The sequence below is a fragment of the Bactrocera neohumeralis genome, chromosome 3, assembly GCF_024586455.1.
Source record: "Bactrocera neohumeralis isolate Rockhampton chromosome 3, APGP_CSIRO_Bneo_wtdbg2-racon-allhic-juicebox.fasta_v2, whole genome shotgun sequence".
Lineage (NCBI taxonomy): Eukaryota > Metazoa > Arthropoda > Insecta > Diptera > Tephritidae > Bactrocera > Bactrocera neohumeralis.
In genome coordinates this window covers 1,280,067-1,307,446 of record NC_065920.1, presented here as the reverse complement: position 1 = coordinate 1,307,446, position 27,380 = coordinate 1,280,067, and the positions used below count along the sequence as shown (strand labels likewise).

The 27,380-nt window shown below is 38.5% G+C and overlaps 1 protein-coding gene across 5 annotated transcripts; it reads right to left on the bottom strand.

The window, feature by feature from the left end:
* Window positions 1-208: 208 nt before the first annotated feature.
* On the bottom strand, window positions 209-27,350 carry LOC126753817 (rho guanine nucleotide exchange factor 7). 5 transcript variants are annotated; one of them, XM_050465524.1, is made up of 12 exons: window positions 27,260-27,346; window positions 26,736-26,829; window positions 14,120-14,619; window positions 13,841-14,041; window positions 13,586-13,784; window positions 13,422-13,518; window positions 13,229-13,353; window positions 12,906-13,166; window positions 11,278-12,527; window positions 9,337-10,901; window positions 8,141-8,477; window positions 7,988-8,086 (listed from the first exon to the last, which is right to left on the bottom strand). In XM_050465524.1, the coding sequence occupies exons 3-12, from the start codon at window positions 14,455-14,457 to the stop codon at window positions 8,083-8,085; spliced, it is 4,377 nt and encodes a 1,458-aa protein (XP_050321481.1). In that variant the 5' UTR covers window positions 14,458-14,619; window positions 26,736-26,829; window positions 27,260-27,346; the 3' UTR covers window positions 7,988-8,082. The 5 variants fall into 5 exon arrangements, with proteins under 5 accessions (XP_050321484.1, XP_050321483.1, XP_050321481.1 ...); XM_050465523.1 differs by having other exon boundaries at window positions 26,736-27,350; XM_050465525.1 differs by lacking the exons at window positions 26,736-26,829; window positions 27,260-27,346 and adding an exon at window positions 20,055-20,375.
* Window positions 27,351-27,380: the final 30 nt, after the last annotated feature.

Below are 27,380 nucleotides of genomic sequence, written 5' to 3'. Positions count from 1 at the left end.
AAATGATATAAAAGATACCTAGACGTGCTCAGGTGGACTTCCAGTGTAGTTGTGCTAATACAGTATAACATTTGCTTATCAACGAAAACTGTATTTTTTCTTACTAAGTTATTTTTCAAAACTTTTACAAATATGTGTAGAACCTTTAAAAAAAAATCGAAATCAGAGGTACACTATCTATATTTTTTCCAACTAACAACACAATTCCTTCGAAATGGAATAGAAAATATTCGCTTTTATTATTTAGTTGTACGCGTGTAGACACTCGCATTAGCATAAATTATTTTTTTGTTATTATTATTATTTTTTTGTCAGTATAATATCCATTATTTTGTGCTTACAATTACGTAATGCTCTATTACTGTTTAATTACTTGTTGGTTTGGAAGTAAATAATTGACAATCCAAAAAGGAGATTAATGAGCATTTCTCAACAATACACATTGAAATTACAATAGCAACAAAAGCACTATGCAACAAGTGAATAAATCCTGTTACTTGCCTCAATACACTCTACCGATAATATTGCAAAGCTAAAAATACAATTTTTTTTATTTAATACTTTACTAATTTCCGTTTGAATATAATTCATATTCCTGCGAACACATTTGGCAAGCAATAAAACGCTTCCAATATTCCTTATCAACAAAAATACCATTGACAACAGCTGTTGTATGAAAAAACGGTAATCAAATATGCATACCTACAGTAGTTATAAATACAATTAGTTACGGCTTCCATTCTCGTGTATTATTAAAAGCAAAGCAATACGTTATTATATTTGCTTATCTACTAAACTGTATTTTTTTCTTAATGAGCTATTTTTCAGATTCGTAATTACAATTAGCACTGTACTTCGGTTCTGCTTAGTATTTCGGCCTCTCAACTTATTACTTGGCTGTCGAAAAGGTAATGTCGTTGTAATTGCTTTTTTGTTTGATTATAAAAATTTGTTTATTATTACGTATATTTATTAATTAATTTGTTTTCTAGTAGAAGTTTTGTGCGTCTGACTTAATAAGTGATTGGTTAAGTTATTAAAGAAAATTATTCGTTTGAAAATTTGAAAATATTTGAAAACTACAAAGTTAAATTAAATAACCGGATCCGGATGGGTAAAAAACTGCCAGTTAACTAATTTTAGGGCAATTACACTTTTGTGTAATTTTTTAAATTAATCGAATTGCTCTTAAAATTTTTGCTTAGTTACACTATTCGTCGTCAAATAGTATATGTTTAAATTAAACGTTCCACATCCTTGTGTGATTATGCAGATCCGAATAGTTAAGAAATGAGCAAAGCGTTTGTGATGTCATAACCTCTAAACCATCAAGGTCAAAAGTAGTTAACTGTTAACATGAATGATAAGCGTAAACGTGAAAGCAGCATGCTTACTCTGTTGCCAGCAAAGACATACTCAAATAATATTTCTATTTGTGTTTGGAAATTTCTTCGGAAAAGCCACTACTGTTGCTTTCCCAGCGCAGTTAATCTACTATCGACCTACAAAATACTAATAATATAACATTAGTTAAGTCTAGTTCACAACTATTTGTGAATCTCGTGAGACTTCACATAAACTATGCTCAAAAATTAATGAATATTTGTGCTTAATACTTAAGTTAATAAAAACTAGAGCGTGAGCGTTAAATATGACACATTCTATGTATGCAAAGGTCTAAAAACTATGCACTTACCATAAGTGGGCTACTTAAAACACGGAATTACATACAATACATACTTATAAATAAAACATTATTGTTCTTTCATAAAGAAAAATTGCAACAAAATGTCCACGAAATGATGCGTAGGTGCAACCGACACACTCGCTCTTCCCGCTACGTTACCGTCCCACTGACTGAAGGCATACTTTGTCCTTCAGGCATTTACATTCGATCCGCTTATATATGGCACACATGTCTCGGCGCACTCTCACTTGCATAGTCAACATTTCGGCGTATTGCTTACCGCGCTGCCCGCCTCCAAGTGTTGCATCAACAGCTGTTGCAGGCTCGTGCGCAAGGCACGCTCCTCGTTCATTTGTAGCTTCATTTGTGACATTTCCTGCTGCATCTGCCGGATTGCGGTCCACAGTTGGCGCAGAGTCGGTGTCATATCTTCGTTCTCCAAGCCTGCACATGTGGTCGGGGTTTGTAGAAAGTGTCGTTTTGATTGTTGTTGTTGTTGACGTTTGTATGTAGATAGATAGTGATGGTTATGGTGATTTTGGTGATGAAGTTGGTTGAGGTGTTCGAAGTGGTAAAAGAAAAGAAAAAACATAGAATATTGTGGAATGGTGTTGCTAGCTGTGATGGATTCAAGGTTCTATTGCTGAACTGTGATTTTGATGGTGCAAATATTCGGAACAAACGATTATCAAAAATATCTTTATAGAAACAACAAACAACTAAATACTTAAATACGAGTACATATGGAAGCAAGGCTTATGTAGACAAAAGGAATTCATTGCAAACGCATCATTCAATATATTACGTAATAAAAGTGATTAGTATACTCGAGAAGAAATATAGAAATATAACTACATACAATACTTTCAAACAATATTTGCTAAATTTTGTTGCTCAGCCTTGGAGGAAAGTGGTCACTCGTAATTAAAAAACAAAAAAAACCAACCCAAAATCCGGTGACTGGACACGGGCGCTGGGCACTCCCAGGCCATAAAACAAGCAACAAATGATTGTTTTGCAAACGAAAATTAGCCAAGGCTGAGTTAGCTGTAAATTCAAACGTGCATTCTTGCAATGCTGCGCACTAAGTATGTAAGATGTAAATGCTGATATGTTTATCGGCAATCATACCAAATAACTGACATACACTACACATTTGTGAATATCGAAAACGCTTCTCATTGTTTATCAACATGTCCTGAAGGGCTAAGCTACACTACTAATCAGAGCGAATGGAAAATGCTTCACTTGTCAACATCTTCCCCACTTTGTTGCTGGGTTTCGTTTGTGGTTATTGTTGTTGCGGTTTGGGTGAGTTACGGCGCTTAAAAAAATATTTTTGATTTCACACTTGAGATCAGGTATTAAAAAATATTCTTCAATTCAGTTTGTATTATGGATTTATTGTTGTTTTTGTTTTTTTGTTTTTGCATTAATTTCAATGTGAAACCTCACACACTGGTTCATGATGACTTAGTATTAGTTACTTAAAAGACTCCAGGCTAACTTAAAGATTAGCAAGTACATTTCAATTGTACATACATTTGCGTTTTGTATTACATACATACAAATTTCAATACACATATACATAATTTTCACTGCAATAACATTTAAAGCATACACGATTTCAATATTATATATTGTTATTTTTGTTTTTGCAAATTGTTATTGTATTCATGGTATACGCCCATTCACTGAGCGGTACAAGACTTAAAAGTAATAAACCTCTTCTTTGATTCGTTTTACGTCTTTGGTAGGAGTTAGTAACAAAATTATCTAAAAAAAAAATTATTATAAATATAACAAAATGTGATTAACAGAAAAAATGACTAAGGAAAGTACACTAGAAGGTGATATTTTATCAAGAACATGCATTCCTCCTCTTCCTTGAACATTTAATTTTCTATATTTTTTTCAATTTTCGGAGGAATACTGCACAGCTGCTTGCCTGTCATACAGAGCACATAGTGCTGCACATAGTCAATAAAAATATCAATATCTATCAATAAAAAATATTGAAAGTCAATCATCTCAATAAATTGTTAAATCATTGGGGCTGAGTTTCTCAGTTGACCGCATTCGCTGCGGCAGAACGAATTATCCTAAAATGTGGCAACTGCGTATAGGTCACTTATGGCAAAGGGCAAGCAATGCGAGCAGCATTTAGAATTAACGGCTATATTCAATTATATTGATACGTATTGTACAATTCTTCAGACAGTCTCAGTTTGGCTATAAAACGTAGATATTTGGCTAGAAATGCATTTTACTAATTTCTCACATTTATTCATTCAGGGGTTTGGAGGTTAAGTTTAACAGAGAGCAGAATATAACTTTTTTTGCACTGTCAACATTATTTAATGCAAAAAAAAAACGATTTTCTTTGAGTATTCAATTTCATTAAAACTGGGATGTTTCGGAAAGCGGTTTTGGAAACCTAACTGAGCTACTAATTTCATTAAATTATTTAAATTAATAATTAATTTAATTTAAGAATGAATTATAAAATTTAAGACTGACTCCGGCTTTGTCAAAAGTTCGAACTGATTCTCTTCATACGAAATAATATGAGTAACAACTGCTCCAAGTATACATACATACATACATACATACGTAAATATGTATAATAGATTTCAATTAATGCATGTTTGGAAATTTACATAGTATAAAAATATTATTTATAAATTAAGTGTATTAACTTATTGTATAGGTCATATATTATGTAAGGCATACATTTCATAAATGTAAAAAGTGGATAGCAACTTTAAACTTGAATATTTACAAAACCAAACCGTATGCATATTAAAACACAATATGTGAATAAATATAAGCAAAAATAAAGCTATTGCGATGGCCCGATTCTCTTAATTGTCAATATAATAAAAATATATACATATATATGTATATATATTTTAGTTTAAGTGTATCAAACGTTATAGCTAAATTCAATTTTGTGTCATAAAAGTCAATACAAACTTTTACTTCTGTTCTGCGCATGCGCGAAGCCTCTATCACCGAATAGTATGCCTACAACTAATACTAAGACATATGTACATATACAAAATCTGACTTATCCACTACATACACATTTAGCTAATTTAACTGCAGCGCTTGCACAACAAAAAATTAATTAACTAACGGCTGTGGCACAGCACAAGAGAAGCAGCACGCAAAATGCAGCAAATTAGAAATGAGCAGCAGCGATATGACAGCACTGACGGCGCTAGTAAACACGCTGTCAGCAAGCGTGCATTAAGCGTCTCTATGCAGCCACCTAACAATCAATAATTGTTCATTTTGCGCCATTGCTTCATAACAAAATTACCGCAACACCAGCTGCCCGAATGACGTTGGCTGTCGCCGTCTGCGCTGGTGCTCGCCTCATGATCGCCGGCTGTGCAATTTCCCACGCTACTACCGTTGCGCAACAGTGCAGCGCTACAGCCATGCGGTCCGTCCTCGACGTCGTCGCTGTCTCGCCCGTTGTCAACCACATCTTCACCGCCGGCTAATTGCGGTGTGCTGCGTCGCAGTGGTGTCGTTTTATAGCCGGTGGACGGGCCGTAGCCGGACATTATGTATCCGCCGCCGTAGCCGGCGTAACGATGGGAAACCGTCGTCTCAAAGGAACGATTCAAGCGGCGGTCGTAAAGACCTGGCGCTGGTGGACGCTGTTGCTTTTGTAACTGTCGCTGAGGTGGCGGCTCCTGCTCCGTAATCGTTAGAGGTGTTAAGTCGAGTCGTTCCGAATCGCTACGATTGCGCAACGATGTAGACGAAGGCGGTGGAGACCGCTGGTGGGTTTGGTAGCTATTTTTCACGAGCTTAGGAGATGGTTTGTTCTTGCGTGGCAACAGTGGTGTCATAAAAATGTTATCATATCCCGAACCAAAGCCGCTCTTCATGCGATTGAGTGATTTACGGGTTGCGCGCTCCTCTGAGAGTGCACGTTCGTATATTGGCAGACTAGAAGGGCCACTGCCGGCATTTGTGGTGGTGGCGCCAGAAAGTGAATAGCGGTAGCCACCGGCATTCGCACCGCCGCTTACTCCTGTTGTTGTTGCATTCAACGATGAAACTGAACTAGAATATAGATTGAAATAGTTTGGACTCGCCTCCCGCCAAATGTACGAGGAATTCAGGCTGTTTGTGGAATTTTGTTGGTTAGTTGCGCCGCTGTTGCCCGGAAATGGGACGCCTGTATTGCACAGGTGTGGCAGTTGTGGATTTGATGTTGAAAAGGTTTTGCTGGTCTGCAGCTTTCCGCCGCGTATCGGCAAGCAGGGCGTCCACGGTTGCAGTGCTAAATGGGTCGGAACAAAAATGTGTAAAAGAGTGCGGGGAAGAGAGAAAGACAAAGAGAGAAATGAAATCGAAGAACGAAAAAAGGCGAAAACCAACACAATAACTGGAGACAACAGAAGTCAAAACAAGGTGAGACTCTAAAGTGAGTCGACAATTGACAACAAAGCGTAATTAAATAAGCATAAGGTAACCAAAACACCACAAAATCCCAAAACAACAAAAAACACAAAAGTAATATTACATGAGCGGTGGGTTAAACAAACAATATAGTACAATAAGTGAAAATAATTCACGCAGCCGCAATTATTAATAGGAGCAGAGTATTCTGTGGAGATGTTTGAACAGCGGGATAAGTAAGAAGTTAAAAGGTAAACTATTTTTTTCGATAAATATGCACAACATTAATTAATAGTCTAAATTATGTACATTGTTTAAATGGAATTGTGAGTTGAAATGGCAGAGTGGTGCTAGGCAAACTCAGAAGCGAGTTTAGGCTAAAGGAGTCCGCTTTTATTGGAACTGCATTGTATAGATACTTAGAAGAGTAAATAAATCTTAACGGTATACGTAAGCAGTTAATAGCGGTAAAAACATGTTTCCAACATAATCATTTATGGAGAGGCTGGGGTTTACAGGTAACTGTGAGGTGAAATTGCTAGAATTCCATCCAGTGGATTAGGGATCCTGCAGGTATTTTTCATGCTGGATGGATGGATCCTGATTATGATTATTATCAATTAATTTTTCTCTACATGGGCAGTGACAACTGAGTACATTAATAGGACAGAAAATACCATAGGTGGGCAAGTAGGAACATAATGAAACACCAGTATGACAACAACCCAAAATGATGGTCTAGTATATACCGAAACGAAACATGTGATATCAGGGGCATGTAATTGTAATTCCAATGAAACCATAAACGAAAATTTTAAATAAAACCGTAGGCATTTTAAATATATATGTACATTTTCCAATTAATATTAAATTAAAAAAACTAAAATAGCATTTATTCGTTACAACGATTTCGGGCTTCTCTATTTCTTTTTCGGGAGCTCCTGGTTTGTGTGTGTTTTTATTTGTGGATTAGTGTAGACAAATGGGTATTATTAATGTTTTAATACTAGCTTTAATCATATATATGTATGTATACTAAATGGTGGATTAATATTAGTTAACAACTAGTTTCAAATAAAGTAAAAACAGCTTTACTTAGTCTAATCCAATATGTAAAACTAAAGATTATTTTATTTACTAATTAGCGATATTAATTAACTTATGTAATAATTAAGCAATGTATTTAAATAAAACTGTTACTGTTATTCTAATTATCATTACGCCCCTTTGCGAATCATGATTCAATTGTGAAACCACACTTTTCGATACGTTTTTCCAATGAAGAATTTCAATTGCAGTTGTTGTTTTAGTTTTTGTCAAATATTTTAGTAGCGGTATATGTAAATATGTTTTCAATGCAACCAAAGAATATACAAGTGTTTCTGTTTTGTCGAACAAAACTCCAAAAAAAAACTTACGAGCAGTAATTATGAAACCCACATGAAGCAGAAAACGAAAACACGTATGTGAGCACACTGAGAGGAACTGAACACTGCGCAGGCGCCACAGTACTTCACTCAAAGTCTTCACGCACGCACTTTGTGTGCAAAATGGCAAAAAAAAAAACAAAACGTTTATACAGAGTTCTCCAAACAAACAACAAAACCACAAGCAATAGTGAAATGAGGTGAGAGTTAAAAAAAAATTAACAGATGCACCCACCTCTAAGCAATGTGCAGTATGATTAAGTACTACCAATGAGAAACAAGTGCGAGGGAATAGTGTGTGTGGAGCACTTACCCGAATGTATAGTGTTGCGTGTGGTGTTCTGGTAGGCAGCACAATAGCCTTCAAAAACTCTCAAAACCAGCACATCCTCCTCGAAAGTTGGCTGCGTTCGTCGGCCGCTGCAGTAGCTAGCCAACGCGTTGGCGCTTCCGCTACCGCTGGTGACGCCACTGCCGCTTTGCGTCGTCGCATTTAGTAAATTGGGGCGCAGAGGCGGTGCTGGACGCAGATTCGTTATACTCCAATTAGCTAAAGTTTAAACCAATGTTATAAGAAGCACATGGTATAGGAAAGATCGCTCACCTCTTGTGTTTCCTATCTTTGCGCTTGTGCTTCCCCCCACTGCTGCTAGGTACTGGCTCTTTGAAAAATTGCTCGATGTCGGGGCTAAACTTGATTTGTGGTTTGGTGCCACCGGATGATTTTGTGGATTTGGTTGTGGTGGTGGAAGATGATGATGAGGTGGTGGAGGCTGACTGTGCGTGTATTGATTGTAGCTGAGGTGGTGGTTGAACGACAGGCTCCGTTTGTGTTGTGACGGATGCGACAGGGACGTGCCCATTGACGTTGTCGGCGCCGCTGAGCTTTGGGAGTTTGTGCGCTGCGCCCCCAGCATGCCGAGGTTCGCGGGTGGAGACATCTGAAAAATTAAAACACATTTCGTTTCACATCATACAAGTAAGTGGCAATTTCGCAATTTTGTTAGTTTCCAAACATTTCTGACGCAATTAATACCAACAAAGAAAAATGCTTCAAAAATTTGCTTCAGTTAGTTTTTTTTGTTTTCTCATATTTTTTTTAGTTTATGGTTTTCATAATTAATTTGTTTAGTTTAGTTTTCGCACGGATGCAACCACTGTCACAGCTAGATACATAGCGCAAGCAAGCGAAACGAGCAAATGCGTTGGCGAAGTAGTGTAGTGTGGCAATGGTGAAGATTGTTCATTTTTCTTAGATCGAAACGATTTTCAACTCAGCGTGATTTGGTGGAGTTGGTTGTGATTTTGACTTTGTTTTTGTGTTTGTTTGATGAATGATGAAGACAAGCAGATGACGTGAATTTGAACAAAAAGCAGAATGCATCTTCAAGTTAAGTCAACAGTTAGGGTATTACTCAAGGGAACTGCGCGGTTTGCAGTTATCACTAGCGTTACACAATTGAAACTATTCCTTGATACAAATAATGCTTATAAACTCTGTGCGGATGAGAATTTTCGGATAGATTTATACATTTTAACACTTTTACTATTGATTGGTGAAAATTGCAGTAACACTAGTGAAACTACTTAGTATTGGCCATTAAGCCGTTAATGAAAGCGCTCAACTCGCGCACAAGTCAAATGCCAACCGAAAAGAAATCACAAAATGCTTGTTAATCAAGGTAAACACAATTGAATTCGCACACGCCCATCCACCGCCGCCTTCGCTTACACCTGCCAGCAAAGTGGCAGTTGTCAAGCGGCCGGGGAGGCACGCGTGTTTCAATGAAGATTGCTTGCCTTCTACAACGGAATCGGAGCAGTTCGCGCAATTTAAGTGAGATGAACTGGGATCGCCTGCATTTCCTTCGGCGGCCAATTTAGCACCATCGTCATCTGCCATCTGAAGAGAGTTTAAAGAGTCGCCACGCGTTATGAGACCTTTACAAATTGGGCAATCCAGGGAACTACTTGGACTTGAAACGGTTGAAGTGCTGGATGTGGTTGCAGTAACAGCGCCTGCATTAACAAAGGATGATCGACTTGCACGCTCGCTGTGAGTTACCGAAGATGCTTTATTATCGGTAACACCGCCATCGTCCGCCGAACACAAAGGACATTGTACCATGGAAGTGGTTGTTGTGGTGTTGGTACTATTCTCACCACCTGAGTTGGACCTACAGAAACACACACATTCTCGGCATAATGAAGAGTAGGCTGTACCTTCACTAAACCCACTGCCACCACCAGATACACAGCTGGCACAGCTGGAACACCTGGAACAAAGCGAATCCTTGCTGAGCTGAGGTGATTGCAGAGCCTTGGCGATGCCACGCACAACCGCCGTTGGAAGCTTTTCCTTCTTCCACCAATGTGCATACATGCCAGAACGAAATAGAGGACCATCAGTCGCACCTGCTGTTGCTGGTGAGTCGATGTCATCCAGACTTGATGAGAACTGCATATTTGCTTGACTATTCGTCATCATTTGGTGACTTGAACTGCTAGCCACAGAATTAATGGTTGTACTACTGGCGGATATTTGCAACTCAGCGGTTGTTATAGTTGAGATGGGCGCACCTTTGATCGACGCGGTGGTTGACGTTGAGGCATTATGTTGTTGTAAATGGTGGAACGGTTCTATGCTGTCAGTATTATCTATGAGATCTTGGGTAGCTTCGGGTGTGAGGAATTTCGCTCGAAACATGCCACACACATCGAAGCGTGTGAGATCAGAAATATCGTTAGGATCGGAATTGGATGTTTCTGACATCGGTAAATCTTCGCCAACGTAGTAATTTCCATGAGGTGGATCGGGTGAAGTGATGGTGCAACTGCCTGCCATGCCAGAGTCGCTGGAGCGTGGACTTGGACACTGTGAACTCTCACAACATTTGCATTTAGAGCTCGAAGACTCGTTTCTCTCTTTGCGTAATTGTTGCTGGTGGCGATGCGTGCGTTCCATGGGAATGTTGCGATCTAAGTGATTATTGTTATTACTTGGATTTCCATTAGATGAACCACTGTTTTCGCTGGCGATAGGCGACGAGTGTGTTGCTGGAGTGTGTTCGACATGTGCATTGGACATTTGGACATACTGATAACTTATACAACGCCTAATGGAACCAGGACGTTTTTCTTTACTGCTGCCGGAACCACCGCTAGCACGTTGGGGCTCTATATACAATTCAGTGGTGGACTGGCTATTGTGTAAAGCAGCAACGTTCATTGCGTCGTTGTCGGGTTGATTCTTTTTTGTCGCCGCTCCATCCCGCTCCTGAATGCTCTGAGCGCTTTGATTGAAAAGAAACTGTGGCTTGAACATCGAAGGTGGTGATATGATGTCGTCGAAATCCTCCGCCATGCTATATGTATACAGATAAAAGTGGTATGAGAGCACTAAGCTTGAACTTGCTCATGGGAGACGTAGAAGCATACTTTAGGTGCCATACAAATGCATATCAATATTTTCAGTTTTTTAAATATCGTAGGCTGTGACATAGAAGTAATGCATACACGTACTCCCTTAAGCATAAAGATTGACCAAACCAAGTTCTCTTGTACCAATGAAGACTCTCATAAGTGTTTCAGCCAAATCCGTGTTTACGTTAATAATTTCGATGGTTTGAAAAAATATATGAACGAGGTTCTTCAATAATGCATCGAATTGATTTTCGCGTTGGCTTTACAGCAATGAGAGCCTTCATCAGATTATTATGAATTATCACAGGTTTTACGAACGTTTGTCTTCCCAAGCAGCTCTCATCAAAATTATATAATAACTCCGCCTGCATCTTGTCTGGGGCCGTTAAGCACTCCGCCGGCAAGTCTAACGTACTGGAATGAGTAACATCGTCCTCATCACCGTCATCATCATCATCATCGTGGTCACCATAATCATAGTCGGATCTAACATTGTCGCTTTCTAGACTCTGGTGTTTTAGTGCATCAACACTCAAATTGTGTGCCTCCTTACGATCTTGCCAAGTTGGCACATAGACGGCAGTGTTCGAGCTGCGATTGAAGCGATTGCCAACAAATAAGTTCGGCATGCTATGCCGCTCTGGCGGTGAATTGGACACTTGAGCGACGAGCTTTATTTTGGTTTCATCTGACATTTTTGCTAGATTCTCACATGCAACGTATGCACCCCCAAACCGCTCACAAAACACAGAGGAGCCATGCGAGGTTTGGGACGCTTGGTGGTGCAAGCTTTGCTGAAGACTTGTGGTGTCTTCAGATAGCTCCTCCACACAACTGGTAATGCCGCCGTTTGAACATAAATCCAAATGGGCTGTTGTTGTATGGATGATAACACTGTCGGTGGATTTGCGTACCAGCGCTTGCATTGCCTTTGAACCGATGATCAGTGATTCTTTTTGCAGAGCAACCGGTCCAACAGAGCGCTGGCCGCTATCTTCCATGCTATCTGTATCTAATTTTATTAGATTTATCGATGAACAATGGCGCTCCTTTCGCCTTGTAAGCTCCACGCTGTTGGCGGATGCTGCCTCGTCAATCGAATCTCGCCGATTAGCGTGGAATTTTACATATTCAAGGGGGCTGGAATCATGGTCGCTATATTTCTCATAATCCTCGTCTTCGTCACTTTCGGAGTCAGTAGGCAATTCGAAGGCATCCTGCCGCTCCAATTCTGAACGCTCCGACGAGTTGGAATAATCTAAATCCTGATGGCTTGACTTATACATTTTTACCGAAGACTTGAGGGCACGTTTTCTACGCAGGGGTATACTCTTCAAATCGATACTTTGCCGCGCTTGCGGGTAGAGCAGCATTTTTACTAAAGTACTCTTGAGTCGCCCGGTCTTTACTAGTTTGGCAAAATGTGCGCTTAGGTTAGCATAAGGTGCGGTGGGCGGGTAGTTACTCGGAGGCAATGTTATGCGATATGGTTTGCATGGAGGAGCAGCGTAGTACGCGCAGAGCGAGAAACGTGTACTATAACCGCGCGCATCTAAAATATGAGGGTTCTGCGACGTGGTTCAGTTCATAACGTGCGTTTTTATTGGATTTTACGTATTGTTGTTAATTTTGAGTTTCAATTGAATTTTTTGTTATTTTTATTTAAAGTTTATGTTTAAGAATTTGTGAAATCGTCGAATAGTTTTTCAAAACAAAAAGTTAAGTAAAAAGTAAAATTAAAAACTTCAAGAAAATTCCATTATTAATAAAATTGCCTCAAACTCAATTTTTATTTAAAATCATTTGTCTAGCCAGATGAAATCGCTTTTAGTCTAATGTCAACTTTAGACCTGCTACTAATGATACGTTTTGGAGAAGCAGGCTACATTGCAGAGAGTTTGAGGTAACTTTGATTTCGTATTTAAAAGGCTCATCAGAAAACTTACATGTGGTGGAGGTTGAGGTGCATGCCCACTACTACTGCCGCTCATCGATTTATTGCTAAGATTGCTTAGTTGCCGTTTGATACCAATTGGCATAGTTGGGTTTGCAGAAGTCAAGAGCTCGACCCATCTATTCGCTTCGTTGGGCCCTTGGCACACAGCAACGATACGCTCAATCAAGGGTCCATTAATTTCAAAGGCATTTTTCACTGTGTCACTATCGTCGAGACGGTTCACAATGATACCCGTTAGAGGCAGTTTCCCCTTAAAAGATATAAGGTTATTGCTCAGCGAAGAATCGTATATGAATATATTTTGAAATTTACCTCATAAATAAAGGCACTCATTCTTTGACTAACACTGAGTATCAGCAAAGTTTGTGGGAAAAGCACAAAGTACCGATCTCTGTGATCCGGCCCGACAGCAACGCTGCCCATGTGTATTATGTCACCTAAATTTGTTAAGAAGAAAATTTGAGTAAGGAATTTCAGTACCAAAAATAGCATATCGCTTCTGTACCTAAAGTGCTAAGCTCTTGCCCTTGCCAACCGCGAACTGGCCCCGTTAACACCTGCAGCTCGAGTTCCTTCTGTCGCCTCGTAGCTGAACATGCCGCCTTTTAATGATAAAAAAATATTAATTCTTAGTAAAAAAACGTTGCGCTACTTTTAGAGATACTTTACCGCAATATCCTTGTACACGGCAACGCTTCGTTGTGTGTCACCTCGATCCGGATGGCTGCTCTCCATATGTCGCTCGAGTTCCTGAAGCATGGCAGAATATTTATCGAGCCGGCGGAAAGGTTTCGAGAGACCCGTTGTTAAAACCAACAGACCAGGCGAGGCAGCCCCTTGCCGCTCCATATACTTCTCCAATTCGTCTCTGCGAAGCCGAATATAATGTTATTGAAAAGCTGGTTTTTAAGATTCGCTACTCACTTGTGCTTATCGAGTATGACAATGGCCTTCGGGTGGGCTGCACAGTAGGCTTGATGTACCAGTTTCATGTGCGGTGCCTTTGTTAGAAACAATTTACCAACCCGATCATTGCATTCTTCCATCTGTTTGAGTAGTTCATCATGTGTCTTCACGACTTCTACGAAATTACACATCAACTGGGCGTATTCATCGGCGGTGAGACTATAATAGTAGAAATTAAGTAAATATACATGAGAATGAATGAAATATTCAGTTTTGTTTCTTATTTCGCTTTCTTACATTTGCGCCTGCTGTAGTGGTTCGAGAAAATTTTCCAGGAGACCTTGAACCTCGGCAACATGTGCCCGTTCAGAGTCGAGAAGATCTTTCAGCACAACGGAACGGTACTCCTGTATCTCCTCTGGTGGTCGTATCGTTTCTGTGAGCGGCAAAGGTGCCTTGTATTCGTTAACATAGTTGCTGGGAAACCAGCCAGTCTTATCGTTGAGTGTGCCCTCCCACCAGCCGCCCTCTTCGCGCTGAGTGACTGTGATGAGGTCGCCTTTCTTAAAGCACAATTCGTCATTATTGCCGCCCTTAAAGGAGTACTCTGCTTGGACGATGAGTGGCTGCGACATTTTGCTGGCTTTTCTGTTGCAAAAGCTTTCCAAAATTGTGTTACAGCCAGTTCGACGTAAGATACAACGCTTGCCTTGAGTTGAAGCACACCACTTGGGATTCGGGTCAGTTGAATCGTGTCAGCGTAGATGCCCGACTCTATACTTGTCAAGTAATTAGAACTGCAATAAAGAAGATTTCATGAAAACTACACTAAAATGGACAATTTCAAATAAAAAAATTAATTAGGGACTACAATTTAAACTTCACACAACCTTTGAAACGAAAATTCGAAATATTTTACATACATTTATCCCTTTAAAAAAATAAAAAAACACGTAAAATCTTTTTTTTTTTAATTTCGAAGAATTCATTGTCCATTTCCATTGACAAATATAAAAATATTATATTTTTTCCATGAATTCTCTCCTCACACTTTTTTCTTTTATTATGAACATATGTATGTATGTACATACAAATATACATAAATAAATGTTCTGCATATTTTATTTAATGTGTCACATCACATTGGAGAAGGAAAAATTCCAAGGTTGCCAAGGTCGACGCGTCGGGTAATCGCCATTTTGGCACTGCACTAATGGGGTGACCGTGCCGATCTTAGTTTTTTCGCACCTCGACAAAAAGCACGCTCCACTTGTTGAAAGCCTTTAAGTGCCGTTAATTAAATAGATTAATTCCAACTGATTCAAAAGGAATTCCAAATTATGTTTATTGGTGATTCCTCTAAATCTTACCAGACTATTCATATTAAGCGATAACTCTCTCGTTCGTGAATACTTGAGAAGAAATGTATTTTTTCAGCTTTTCACCACAGCTATTTATATTCTCGTGTATGTACGGCCATTTGCAAATACGAGTATGTTTGTTTGAAGATTTGAATGCAACCGTAAAAGAGCGATTAAATTTTTATCCATTTGTATGGCGCAGATATTTTTTGAGATCATTTTAAAAGACACACGCTGAAGTGAAAATCGCGAGAATTCCAAGGCAGTTTGTCACTGGCTGCTCATGGGCTATATGGGAACCAGAATTTGCTTAGAAACAAACAGAAGAACAACCGATAAAAAATTGTGCTTGTGTGTTTCTTTTTTTATAGTACTTTGGAAAAAAGTTTATTTCTGCGATTTTTAAACTGAACACCAACGAAGGAAATGACATTATTTTTCTTATTTAAAACCCAATTTTGACTAAAAAAGATTTAAAAATTACTATTTCATTTATGCAAAATACCATTTTGGACTACCCAATATAAATGATCAGCATAACAAGCTGAGTCGATTCTGTACGATCCGTCTGTCTGATCATCCATATCCATAAACGAAATAGTCCCTCAATTTTTAATTTTCGAACTGAATTTTTGCATCCGTCTTCTGCTGAATTTGTTGGAACGGGCGATACGGGACCACTACAGTATAGCTGCCATACAAACTGAACAATCGGAATCCAGCGTTTGTATGGACAAATTTTTCATGTAAGAGGATATTTTCATGAAATCCAGCTCCAATTATTATCTAAAGCTGTAATAAAAACTTCAAAGAAATAGTTCAGATCGGATCTCTATAGACTATATCTGCTATATACTATAAACTGAACGATCGGTACCAAGAAACATTGTCTTCCCTATACAAATATGGGGAAAAATTTCGAAAAGAGTGAATCAGTAGTCGACCAACATTTGGTCAAAGAAAATATAATAATCCTAGGCACATTTGTTGGACCTTTTGAATATTCTGCATATTAGTCACAGGCTTTCGCTTTGAATGTATGGACTTCATTGATACCAAAAAATATATATTTTCTTTTCACAACTGTCATATTTTGCTTTATGAACCCCTAAATGACAGCGCACTCCTTTCAATCAACCGCGACAACAGCCAATACAGCTCGCTGAGGCGGAGACATGTCACCGTCACATTCATTATCAGTGAAGTGTGAATATTTCAGGCATTTCTCTCCTATACGCGCACGGGTACCGTGCAATATATGCATATAATTAAATGTGTTTTTTTGTCTTCATCAACTCTATTATTCCCTAGTGCCAATTGGATTAATAACACGGAGTGCATAGAAGACACTTTCTTATGTGGCACGGAGCCATAGTCATAAATCACACTAAACACTTTAAATAAACAAATCAAAAGCAATACATGCACAGGCATATGCAGTATATGTATGACTTGTATATTTATGTATGCATGAATGGAACGCATTGACAAACAAAACATGATTTCCTTCAGCCGCTCGCGCGCTGCACATATGTAATTAGCTTAAATGTTTGCTGTTGATGATGGTGCACTCTCTCGCACACAAATGCCACACACACACACACACACACTACACGCCCACTGCTATGCACATGCACAATGCTCGCATTCAGCCGGCTGCGGATGCCAACAATTTCCTCCAAAGGAAACGCTGGTCCGTCCATTCACTTAAAATTGTCTCCTGTTTATTTCCGCTTCTCTTAGTCACTGCACAAGAATGTACCGTTGTGACGCAAATTGCAGAATGATTTTCATTTCTTTTCACTTTTAATTCGATGTTGTTTACAAGTTTGCCATCTTGAAACTTATGTCGCCAAATGAAAGCACTCATAATTAAATTGGAAAACACTGAAACTGATTTTCCCTTCCTACTTTCGGTGATTTATTCATTTTTAATTTATAATTTATTTTTTATTTTTGTTTTTAATGTTTTATTACGCTTTCCGAAATTTGCTTACACTTGAAAATTTTCTCATAACTAAAAAACAAAAGGGTGGTGTGGTTTTATCGCGATATTTATCTCCTTCAAGCTCTTTGCCATTATTTGCTGCGAATAAAAATAGCCAATCGACAAGTTTGCACACAGGCATGTTTGCTTAGTTGTTTTGTTTTCGCGCAAGAAGCGCAGTCGAGCCGCGACAGTTCTGGCAAAGATAAAGCACCACACACACTCCCGATTTGTTGTTGATTTTGGCACTAAAAATATAAATCAACGTCAGAAGCGGGAAGAGAAGCAACGCTTTGCACCGGGTTGACAGCGAAACAAACAAACAATGATCAACAAAACCGGGAAAATGCTATCCACAAATGTTCATTACACAGCAATAAATATCAATACTCCATGTTAGGCGGAATTGTAACCACTTCTTTTTAGTGACTTTTGAAATCGTTCGTATTTGACGCTCTTTCATGTAATAAGGAATAATACAATATGAATTTCGTTTGCGTCCCATTAAAAAAATTTTTCGGTTAGAGCTGTGCTGGCTTCACCGCATGAACTGTAATTATGTTTTAAAATTATTTATGTAACGGGTGATCTAAGTTGAGGTAGCTTTCAGCTTCTTTCAGTAGCTTTTTTTGACAGATCACAGGTGAGTCGTGTCAGGCTGTCAAGGTATTTTTGTTTAGTATTGTTTGGCAGTTTGTCATGGAAAGACGTACACCTGAAGAATGTTTACAAATCGTTCAACTTTATTACGAAAATTCACGTTCTGAAAATAATGTGTTTCGCTTTACTCCACTACTACTGAGCGCACTATTCGCAACACTATCACCCATCGTGAGAGCCAGCATTCATTATTGGATAATATTCGACCGAATAGACCACGTCCAGCACGCAAGGAAGAAAATATAGCAGCCATAGCTGAGAGTGTACACGAAGACTTGGAGCATTTTACGAGATTTTAAATTTAAATCGTACAAAATAAAACTTGTGCAAGAACTGAAGCCGCTCGACCCTTCCGAGCGACATCGCTTTGGTCTATGGGCTCTTGAAAAATTCCAAGAATATTCGACGTTTTCGAACCAAATGCTCAGCCATGAGGCCCATTTTTAGCTTAATGGATACGTAAACAAGCAAAATTGCCGCATTTGGGACGAAGAGCAACTTCAAGAGATTCAAGAGCTGGTATTTCATAAAAAAAAACGGTTGGATTGGTTTATGAACCAGAGGAAATCAAAAATAATGCCGGTGAGAACGTAAAGCCGATTGGCTAACAATATAGTGTGATATCGGATCGTTAGGCATTTTCCTCTGGGAATATGTAAATCCCGCTTCGATTCAGGCCTTGGAGCAAAATTTCACGTCATTCGCCAGTTACTAGTCGAAATTCTCGAACGAGTCAAAGAAAATTGGACATAACGGATGGACCATCCGGCCGCGGCCAACATTTGAAGAGATAATCTTCAAAAAATAATTCCCAAATAATCTTCCTTCGAATGATAAACATTCCCCATTAAATTTGAAGTTTATGTATCTTGTCATTAAAATATTAGGAAACCTCGAACCCTTTATATATCCACAGTGCACTCAGTTCATAGGACATAAGGGTCTACTTAACCGACACGGGTCCGAATGTAAAAATATCCTTTCAGGTAGGCAATATCTCGGAAATATGTCCACTACAATAACAACAAAGACATACATATATGCATATACATATGTATGTAGCTAATACTTGACCGAACCCTCTCAGGGAATGATACACGACTTAGCCTTTTTTACTGCCGGGTAGTCAACACTCGCCTTGGCTTCGCTGAACGTTTATTGCGCAAATCCGACCCGTAATAATTGACTTTGATTGACTGGCTGGCTGATGCCCACAGACATATCGGCAATAGCGCTGAAATTGTGTTGATGATCAAAATGCAGTTATTGTAAGCTCAGTACTTGCGGAACAGCTGGTTGCTTGGCCTTTTACTTTTGGTCAGAGAAATGTTTAAATGGAAAGTTGTGTGAAAAGAGATTTTAATGGACACTAATGCTGCAATTGCTTGTGAAAACCTCAACAAAAGACTTGAACTTTAGGAGCCGTACTAGCACCTGATGATCGGTGGGTTTTTTGGTTGCTCACAAGCGGCAGTGGGGCAGTTGACATGCCATAAAATCTATTTCTGGGACAATATACACTCATATTTATATCCCAATTGATTTTGAAATGTTTCGGGGCTACATGAAACTGTTTTATTTTTGTGGAAAGAGAACGGCGTTTGTTCTAATCGACAAGTAACAAGACAGCTTACTCAAAAATAATACGGCGTCGAGGGCGTATACGTAACGCTGAAGTCTTGCTCTAAGATGATAAGTAAATATGCACTATGTGTAGATATCGAAACCTTAGTGTTGGAAAACACTAACAACTAAAATCAAGTAAAATGCTCGTGGTATTTCGAAAATAGCAAAAACAAACAAACTCGACCAACAACATGCGGCAGCAGCCTAATTAATTGCTTAAAGATCTTGTCTTAAAAGATAATTAAAAATCGCAATAAACAAAGTAGCATAGGCCAAGAAGAAGAAGAGAACGATCGAAAGAGCTAGAGGCCGACACAAGAGAGAGCTGCATGTGGCGGTGTTGACAAATGTTTTGAAGCGTTTCCGGTTTATAAAAATAAAACTGTGTGTATATAGTACATACGTATATGTATTTATGTATATACATATATACATATATATATGCATGCATGTAAGTATATGCATAGAATTCTCGCGCACCACTCTTGGCACGCACACAGCCTCAATTAGACTTGTACTTAAGGAATTTTGAATTTTACAAACTGCAAGAGAAATTAAAAATGGTTACAAGGTCACCAGAACCGCAAAAAACACATACGATTCTTCGCACAAATCAGATTTTTCCACTCCGCGTGGAGTTCGTCGATTTTTACATTGCCAGCGGGCTTTCTTGGGACGTGTTGACAGCCACTTTGCGCGATTTATCATTCGCTGAAGTATCCGCACCGCACGCTCAGGACGAAGTAATGTTCACGATGTATGTTTTCAAGATTAACTATAATTTGTCACTTTGTTTTCAGTAATATACTTGTATGTGGCTATATAAGATCTATAAGCATTTGCGTTGACACTGAAAACTGAGTTCGTTAGTTTTTGCTATAGCGAGTTCAAAATTTCTGCTGTACGGTTTGATGCTCGCGCGTTCACGATTATTTGGAGACTGAGGTGACTGCCACAGCGAGCGTGTTTGTCAACGCCAAAGCGGCTGGTCGCCAACCGTGGCACGCACACAACAGGAGCGCCAACAGCAGCCGAAGAGGAATGCGCGCGCTCACGCTGGCGCAGACTGGGCCACCGTTTCAAGCGCTTTGCACACACCCCTCTTTCAAATGATGGCCATTCATTGAGAATTTTCTTCCAAAGCAACTTTTTTCGCAATTTAAAGAAGTCGCTGGCGATTACCCGGTAGCTTTGCGGTACTTGCAGATGTTCGTTATTGCTTCCATTAGACAAACAAACGCACACAGGTGTGTACACATACAGGTGCATATATGTATGTACATATGTATATAAACACATATGCTTTTTTCTCTACAGTCGGTTTGTTGTTGTAGCAAAGTGTTTATTTTTCAGCTTTTCGCCTACTCTTTCTCATCAGCTACTCAAGTATGTATGTGTATGCATGTATTGTATGTTTGTATGTGCCGTCGTCTCATCGTAATTATTAAAAATTGTTTTTAAAAAGCATTTCAAAAAATTTATGTCCTCATAAAAATAATTTTGCTAAGGCGACCGCGCTTATATACATCCATACATTTAAATATAAAACTTTCGTTCTTTTTAGTTTAAGTATTTGTAACGATGGATTTGTGCGAGTCTGTCGCAAATGAAGCGGTGAATCAAAAGTGTGCAGACATTATAATTTCTGGCGTTTACCGTTCCCCTTGCAGCTCAAATGAAGTGCAAAGAAAGAGGATAGGAATAAAGCGTTCATTACTCTTTGTTTCTGGCAGATTAAATATTTATATACATATCTGCGTCAAATAGCAAAAGCAGCCTCTATTTTTCTACCCTGAAAAGCACGAAAAAGAGCTGCCTCTATGGCCCTACGTCTGAAATTGGCATCTCCTAAAAAAAACTAATACGGCTGGTAAATTGACGTTGAGCAATACCAAAAGCTCCATCAGGATAGGGAGGGATCTTTCCGAATCTTTCCGGTGGCATGCAGAACATGTATATTTCTGCCATGGAAATGTTTTCCAGTAGAACCGTAAGCCGTTAGGAGTCAGTTTGAAACTTCCAAAACTTCCTCCTAACTGTCGATTAACGCCAAAGCTCCACCAAGAGTGGGAGCCTATTTATTAAAACAGCATTAAATGTTGTTCCTTTTTTATGGAATGCAATAGCATTTATCCATAATTTGCACTGAACACTAATTAGCACAATGGAAATAGCATTGACTGCTTGTCCTTCACGCTAAATTAATTGCATGCGATTACATCAGATTACCATTGCCAGAGAATTGCATAAAATTACAACAACACACTGCATTCCAGAGCGCACAATCAAGAGCCGCAACGAGATACATTCAACCCACTGATTCTAAAATACGTTAATAAAATATTTCAGTAGCGATGCAAAAGCGATTCGCAGCCCTCGCAGACAACACCCGAAATTCATAAACTTAATTACACTTTGTAAATTTATAGACGAACAGCACTCGCTTGAATGGCTGCATCAATTATAAGCTTCGATTTACATATGTTCAAATGCTCTTGCAGATCTGCATAGCTCAGTATGTATATATGTATGTATGTGCGTATGATCTATAAATGATGTTTGCATGTAGTTGTATGTGTACATAAAATGAATGGGTTAACTGTTGCTTTCGTAGTGGTTCCGTGGGCAGAATGCAACCGATTAAATGTAAAATAGCTTCCTGAGGTCGCCAAGCAAATGAAGTGCACTTGGAAGACCGGCTAATATACCCACTGAGGATCAACATATGCAATGTGCGTTTTTAGCGGTAATTAGATTGGGTGTTCAGAATTATAACCGTCGTTTAGAAATTAGCTAACCTCCAAAAGCGGTAATCGTCCTCACCCGTCTCTCATTAAACTTTTAATGCAGCGCCAGTGGCACATATCCTTCAGTTTTTTTTTTGGCTGGTTCTGCATGCGCTTCCGGATACAAGCTGACATATATACACATCCTGCATTTGTAGCTGGCAATTACACGTAAATAGTTGTCATGTAAAGAGCGTGAAAATGTCAACGAATATGAATAATGCTAAGAGTATTGGCGAAAGAACGACGCAAGCAGAAATTTCGCATTTTTCAAAAAACCTCACAATTATTTTTAATTTTTATATTTTTACACTTTCTCGGAAATAAGGAGGAAGCATGCACATGCAGACAATTTTCACATGCATGAATTTAATTTTTTCTACATACATTTGTATATGATAATAATGACAATGGTGGATAAATATGTAAAGGTACTTATTTGCATCTGCGAATAAATGAAACAAAGCTGTGTAGGAGTAGAAATTAACCATGACTACTCTTTTATCGGTCCTTGGTTTGAATCCCAAAGTGCCGACGGCCAAACTCAAATATTACGATCTATTTTATGCCTCTTAGGCGCTTCAACTGTTCGGTACGATTACACCTCATCTCGAAACATAGCAAACCTTCATGGCACGAGGAACTGATTTTAATATTTACACACTCAACTATTTATGGACCCTTTATTTCTGCTCTTTTCGGCAATGGGTACGAAAATAGAAACTCCAAATTCAGTTTACTTTATTGTAGAGGATAAAACACAATTAATGCAAAAAGTACTCAACTTAAAAATTGAATATGTCGCACCAAGAACACAGCAGAGACGAACAGCACCAGGCGACGACATTCGATTGGCACGATGCCAATCGCCCAGACGCAGACGTCAAAATCAAATTTCCCTCAACTGAGACGACGGGGTATTCTGGCCACGGAGGGAGGAAAAATTGAAAAATACCAGTCTTTATTTGACATCATTTTGGGCGCGATATTTTATGGATGTGGAAAAAATTAATAAATAAACGAAAATAAATGAGAGCAAAATTATTTGGAATCGATCGTTAAAAATATTGCGAAGTGTGGAATTTTCAATAATATGCCGATTAACTTCGATACAGCTTATAGTCTTCGTTCGTTTGTATGAATATTTTGCGTATAAATAAACAATGCGACACTTGCCCCGGAATTGTTTAAATGTCGCTAAAATTCACTTTGACTCCTTATGAACGTTGCTTATTAATCCAAGTGTTGATTTGATGATGAATTCGAATCAAAGTATTTCGAAAATATTTACAAATAGTGCATAATCAAAGCTGTTGCATTCAAAGCATTGCAGATCAGCGTGTGAAAAAAATAATAATAAACAACATTTAGGAAAATAAACACAATTCTATTTGAGTACATTACCCAACAAAGACGAAACGAACAAGTACATAATAAGTGCATACGGACTTGCACAAATAAACAGCAGCAATTAAAGGCATTTGGCTGTAAGATGGCTTTTTTGGTCAGCAAGAACTTCAGACGACGCGTGCTCCAGCAAAATAAGAACGAGACAAACTTACTTTTATACAAACATATATGCCTCGGACAGACCGCATTGGCAAGCTTGCTTCGCAAATGTCAATGCTTGATGTAGTTGGTCCAGGCTATTCCTTTTTAAGCAAAGTAGGGTTTAAGGAATTTACAAATATTGGGCCATACTTGAAGGAAAACCCAAGAAGCTTGCTGTTTTGACGAGGTCGGACCAAAGGGAGAGGGTTGTTAGATGAGTGGGGTTGGTGGGGCATGCAAAGAAGGGTCCAGTGTCATGCGGAGACTCATTGCAGGCAGCACATATATAGGATATGTCAGGCTATATTCTGGATAAGTAGGTGTTTAACCTGCTCCAAGAGCCACTCTCGTTTCTCGAGGCAACTCGTGCGATTGGTGGTGGTTTGACTCCGGGTACGCCATTCACTGGAAGGGAGTCGATGAAGGTGTTGATGGCTCCACTGTGAATGGCGGTCAGTGCTTGTCGGAATTTTGTTGCGTCCGAAGCCTGGTCGGCGTACTGTCTAATGTCGTCGAAGTAATTGAGGAATTACTTCTGTCTAATGTCGTCGAAGTAATTGAGGAATTACCTCTTGATGTTCCTAGGAGGCGGTTCCGCTACAAGCAGGTGGCTGCAGGGGTAATTTTTGCGAAAGCATCCAAGCAAGAACTGCCTGGATGAGTTCATTATGCATTTTTACTGGGAGCACACGGGCTTCGCTATGTAGGTGTTCCATAGAGGACATCAAGAGGCATCCCGTCGTAGTCCGGAACAATTCAGAAGTTATGACCCTTTTGAGGATTAACCCAAATTAGGATTATCATTAAGGTATCGGGTAAGGAAGCAATGACTATTCAAAGTTATTGACATGCTGGCGGATCTACAACCAAATGGTGAGATGCTGATAAAAATACCGTTATCTGCAAATTGAGATGCATACAACAAAATATTTTCGAAAATCTTGTTGAATTTTGAAATTTACTCGTAAAACAAGTGTCGGCGATGAATAAGCACAAAAGTTCATTAATTTTAGCACAAAAATAGAATTTTAATAATTTATCGCGGTTCAAAAGTGCAACCAATTGAAATTGAAATAAAACATAAACAAAATTTTCCAAAGTTGGATTCCTTGTAATAATTGAAAACATTTTCAAATTAGTCATAAATTACAAGAATGAATACACATATACATACATATGTATATACATTCAAATTGAATGCAAATCTTAAAAAAAAACTTGCGTTCCCCATGTGGCAGCAGAAAATTTATGTTTCCGTGCTGGGGTCTTGAAGTTTAACGGTATACAATGTCCCAACTTATCGACTGCAATCAAAGGTGGCGCAAACCAGTATCCAGACACACTAAAACATTTGTTTGTGCAACCTAAATTTAGTGTGCCCTCTAGAGCGTGTGCAACCGAAGTGTGAAGATCAGCGCTGCTGCTCAAGCTTATGGGATTTAAAATGTGGCAGACATTCATTGAAGCAGGTAGTGCATGCACAAATTATAGACTGTTGGAGGGATGTTATGGAGCTGATATATTTTAAGGCAGCTACAAAACATTTTAATGGTTTAAAGTAAAAATAGAATAAAATTTGTCAAAGCAAATAGTGAGCTACAAAAAGCATATAAATAATAAAGCCTTTCAATGCATGAATGAATGAATGTTCACATTTGTCAAAAGCATCTAGTATGCTCCGAGTTGTGCAGAGTTGAACCGGCGGAGGAGCAACAGTTTGCGGTGAGAGCTATTGGCAACTTAAGAGGTTACACACTTACATATGTATTAATATGTAACTACATGTTTGTATGGCGCACTGTGACTCAACTCGGCTGTCTAGCTCCCTGTGAAAATTGGCGCCATCGTCGGAATAAACATTGTATGTAGTCTTAGCGCAGCCTAAGGCTCGTATAAACCGCAAGAGTAATTGTGAGACACATGTATCCATAGATTAGAACACGGTGTGCAGTGATTCACAAACACTGGGAAGAAAATATAAAAACTGCATCAGATATGTTGCAGATAGAGAAGTCAAAAAGCTAACAAAAATTATGTTGGCTGCAGGTGACCGATGTAGTAAGAAAGAAAACTTATTTATGGCGAATATAGTACATATTTTTCTTAAGGTTACTTTATCAGATTCAAGATTACTTGCTCTCATAGTACAACACCGACGGCCCAGACTTATTTATAGTATGTAAGTATAAGTACATATATAACATTTGTATGTTGTATGATTTTTATTGCAGCTTTTCGTGAAATGCCACACGGTTCAATTCTCCTCTTTTATTCTGTTGCAACTCAGACTGCATTTCTTTGAACATACCGTTGATGTTGTTGCGCACTTCTGCAAGCGACCACTTGTCGCCCTCTTTTGTACGCTGCTCTTTTGTGAAAACAGCAGAACAAATAAAAGTAAATAGAAGAAACAGAAAAAACCTGGAAAATTGCATGAAGTAAAGTGCACCATATAGCTACAACTATGCTATTGTCATCGTTGAAATGCTTGCAATTGTGTCTGTTGGATACTCTTTGGTTGCGAGACAAAAGCAGCTTAGATGACGCATAAAACAAATGAATATATGTATATATGTATGTACATATATGCGCATAGGGTAGGAAACATAACCATGCATTTGTGTACATATTAAATATAAAACTTACACGAAATAAATAAATAAAATTAAAAATACATTTTAATAAGTCAGAATTTGTTTATTATCTAAGCGATATTGGCACTAACAACACAGAAAACAATAAATATTTATGAAGAGTAAATATTTTATATACATACATACATATGATTCTTACAAAGCCAAGAAAATAACATAAATTCGCAGCAGCATTCTAAAAACCATTCACGGAGAGATTTGAAATGTATTTACATTTGTACATACCCATTCTACCTACGTACTAATTATATCAAAATTAAAGTAGCATATGTGGGTACAAACACTTACCATATAATTATACTGTTGCCACTACTCCGAATTTGTTGAACTCACTACAAAGCTATTTTATGGTTGCACCTACAACACCGCCGTTTAACATTAGCTAATAAGAAGTGATATTTTTTATTATTTTTTAAATTAGAAAATGTAATGAGTTGTTAGTAATCCCAACTATTACATTAGGTAACTAATTTTTTTGTGTAGTTAATGCCAACTTTGTTTGTTGTTTCTACTATATATTTATTAAACACAATTTATTAAAAACAGCAATGTTCACAGGTTTATTCTTCCTTAATATAACATAGGCGACGGCGGCAGCGCAGTCAACAGCGGCAGTGACATTAGCTCGAAAAAGAATTGAATTGAAGGCAGCGACGTCGACGACGAAAGCAACAACAGAAAAATTTATTGAGCAGAGGAAAATTGACTATGTATTATTTTGTATGTTGATACTCTTTAAACACTAACAACGGCCCGTATACCAATCTGCACTTCTTCGTGACAATTTCCATAAAATAATTAACATGTTTTACCGATTTTTATAATGTTTAAAAGCGAAAAAAGTGATTGAAATGACACACCAAGAAATCTGCTCGAAAATAACTCGACTGCCGAAAATGACTAACTGAGTTGCCAACTTCGATACTGATACAC

Bases quoted from the DNA above. Each gene is read 5' to 3' on its own strand.
- LOC126753817 (XM_050465523.1), bottom strand. From the start codon at position 14,457: ATGTCGCAGCCACTCATCGTCCAAGCAGAGTACTCCTTTAAGGGCGGC. The intron at 13,354-13,421 runs GTACAGAAGCGA...TAACAAATTTAG, and splicing joins GCAAGAGCTTAGCACTTTAG to GTGACATAATACACATGGGC. The intron at 8,478-9,336 runs GCAAGCAATCTT...TTAATTTTTCAG, and splicing joins CTCCGATTCCGTTGTAGAAG to ATGTCTCCACCCGCGAACCT.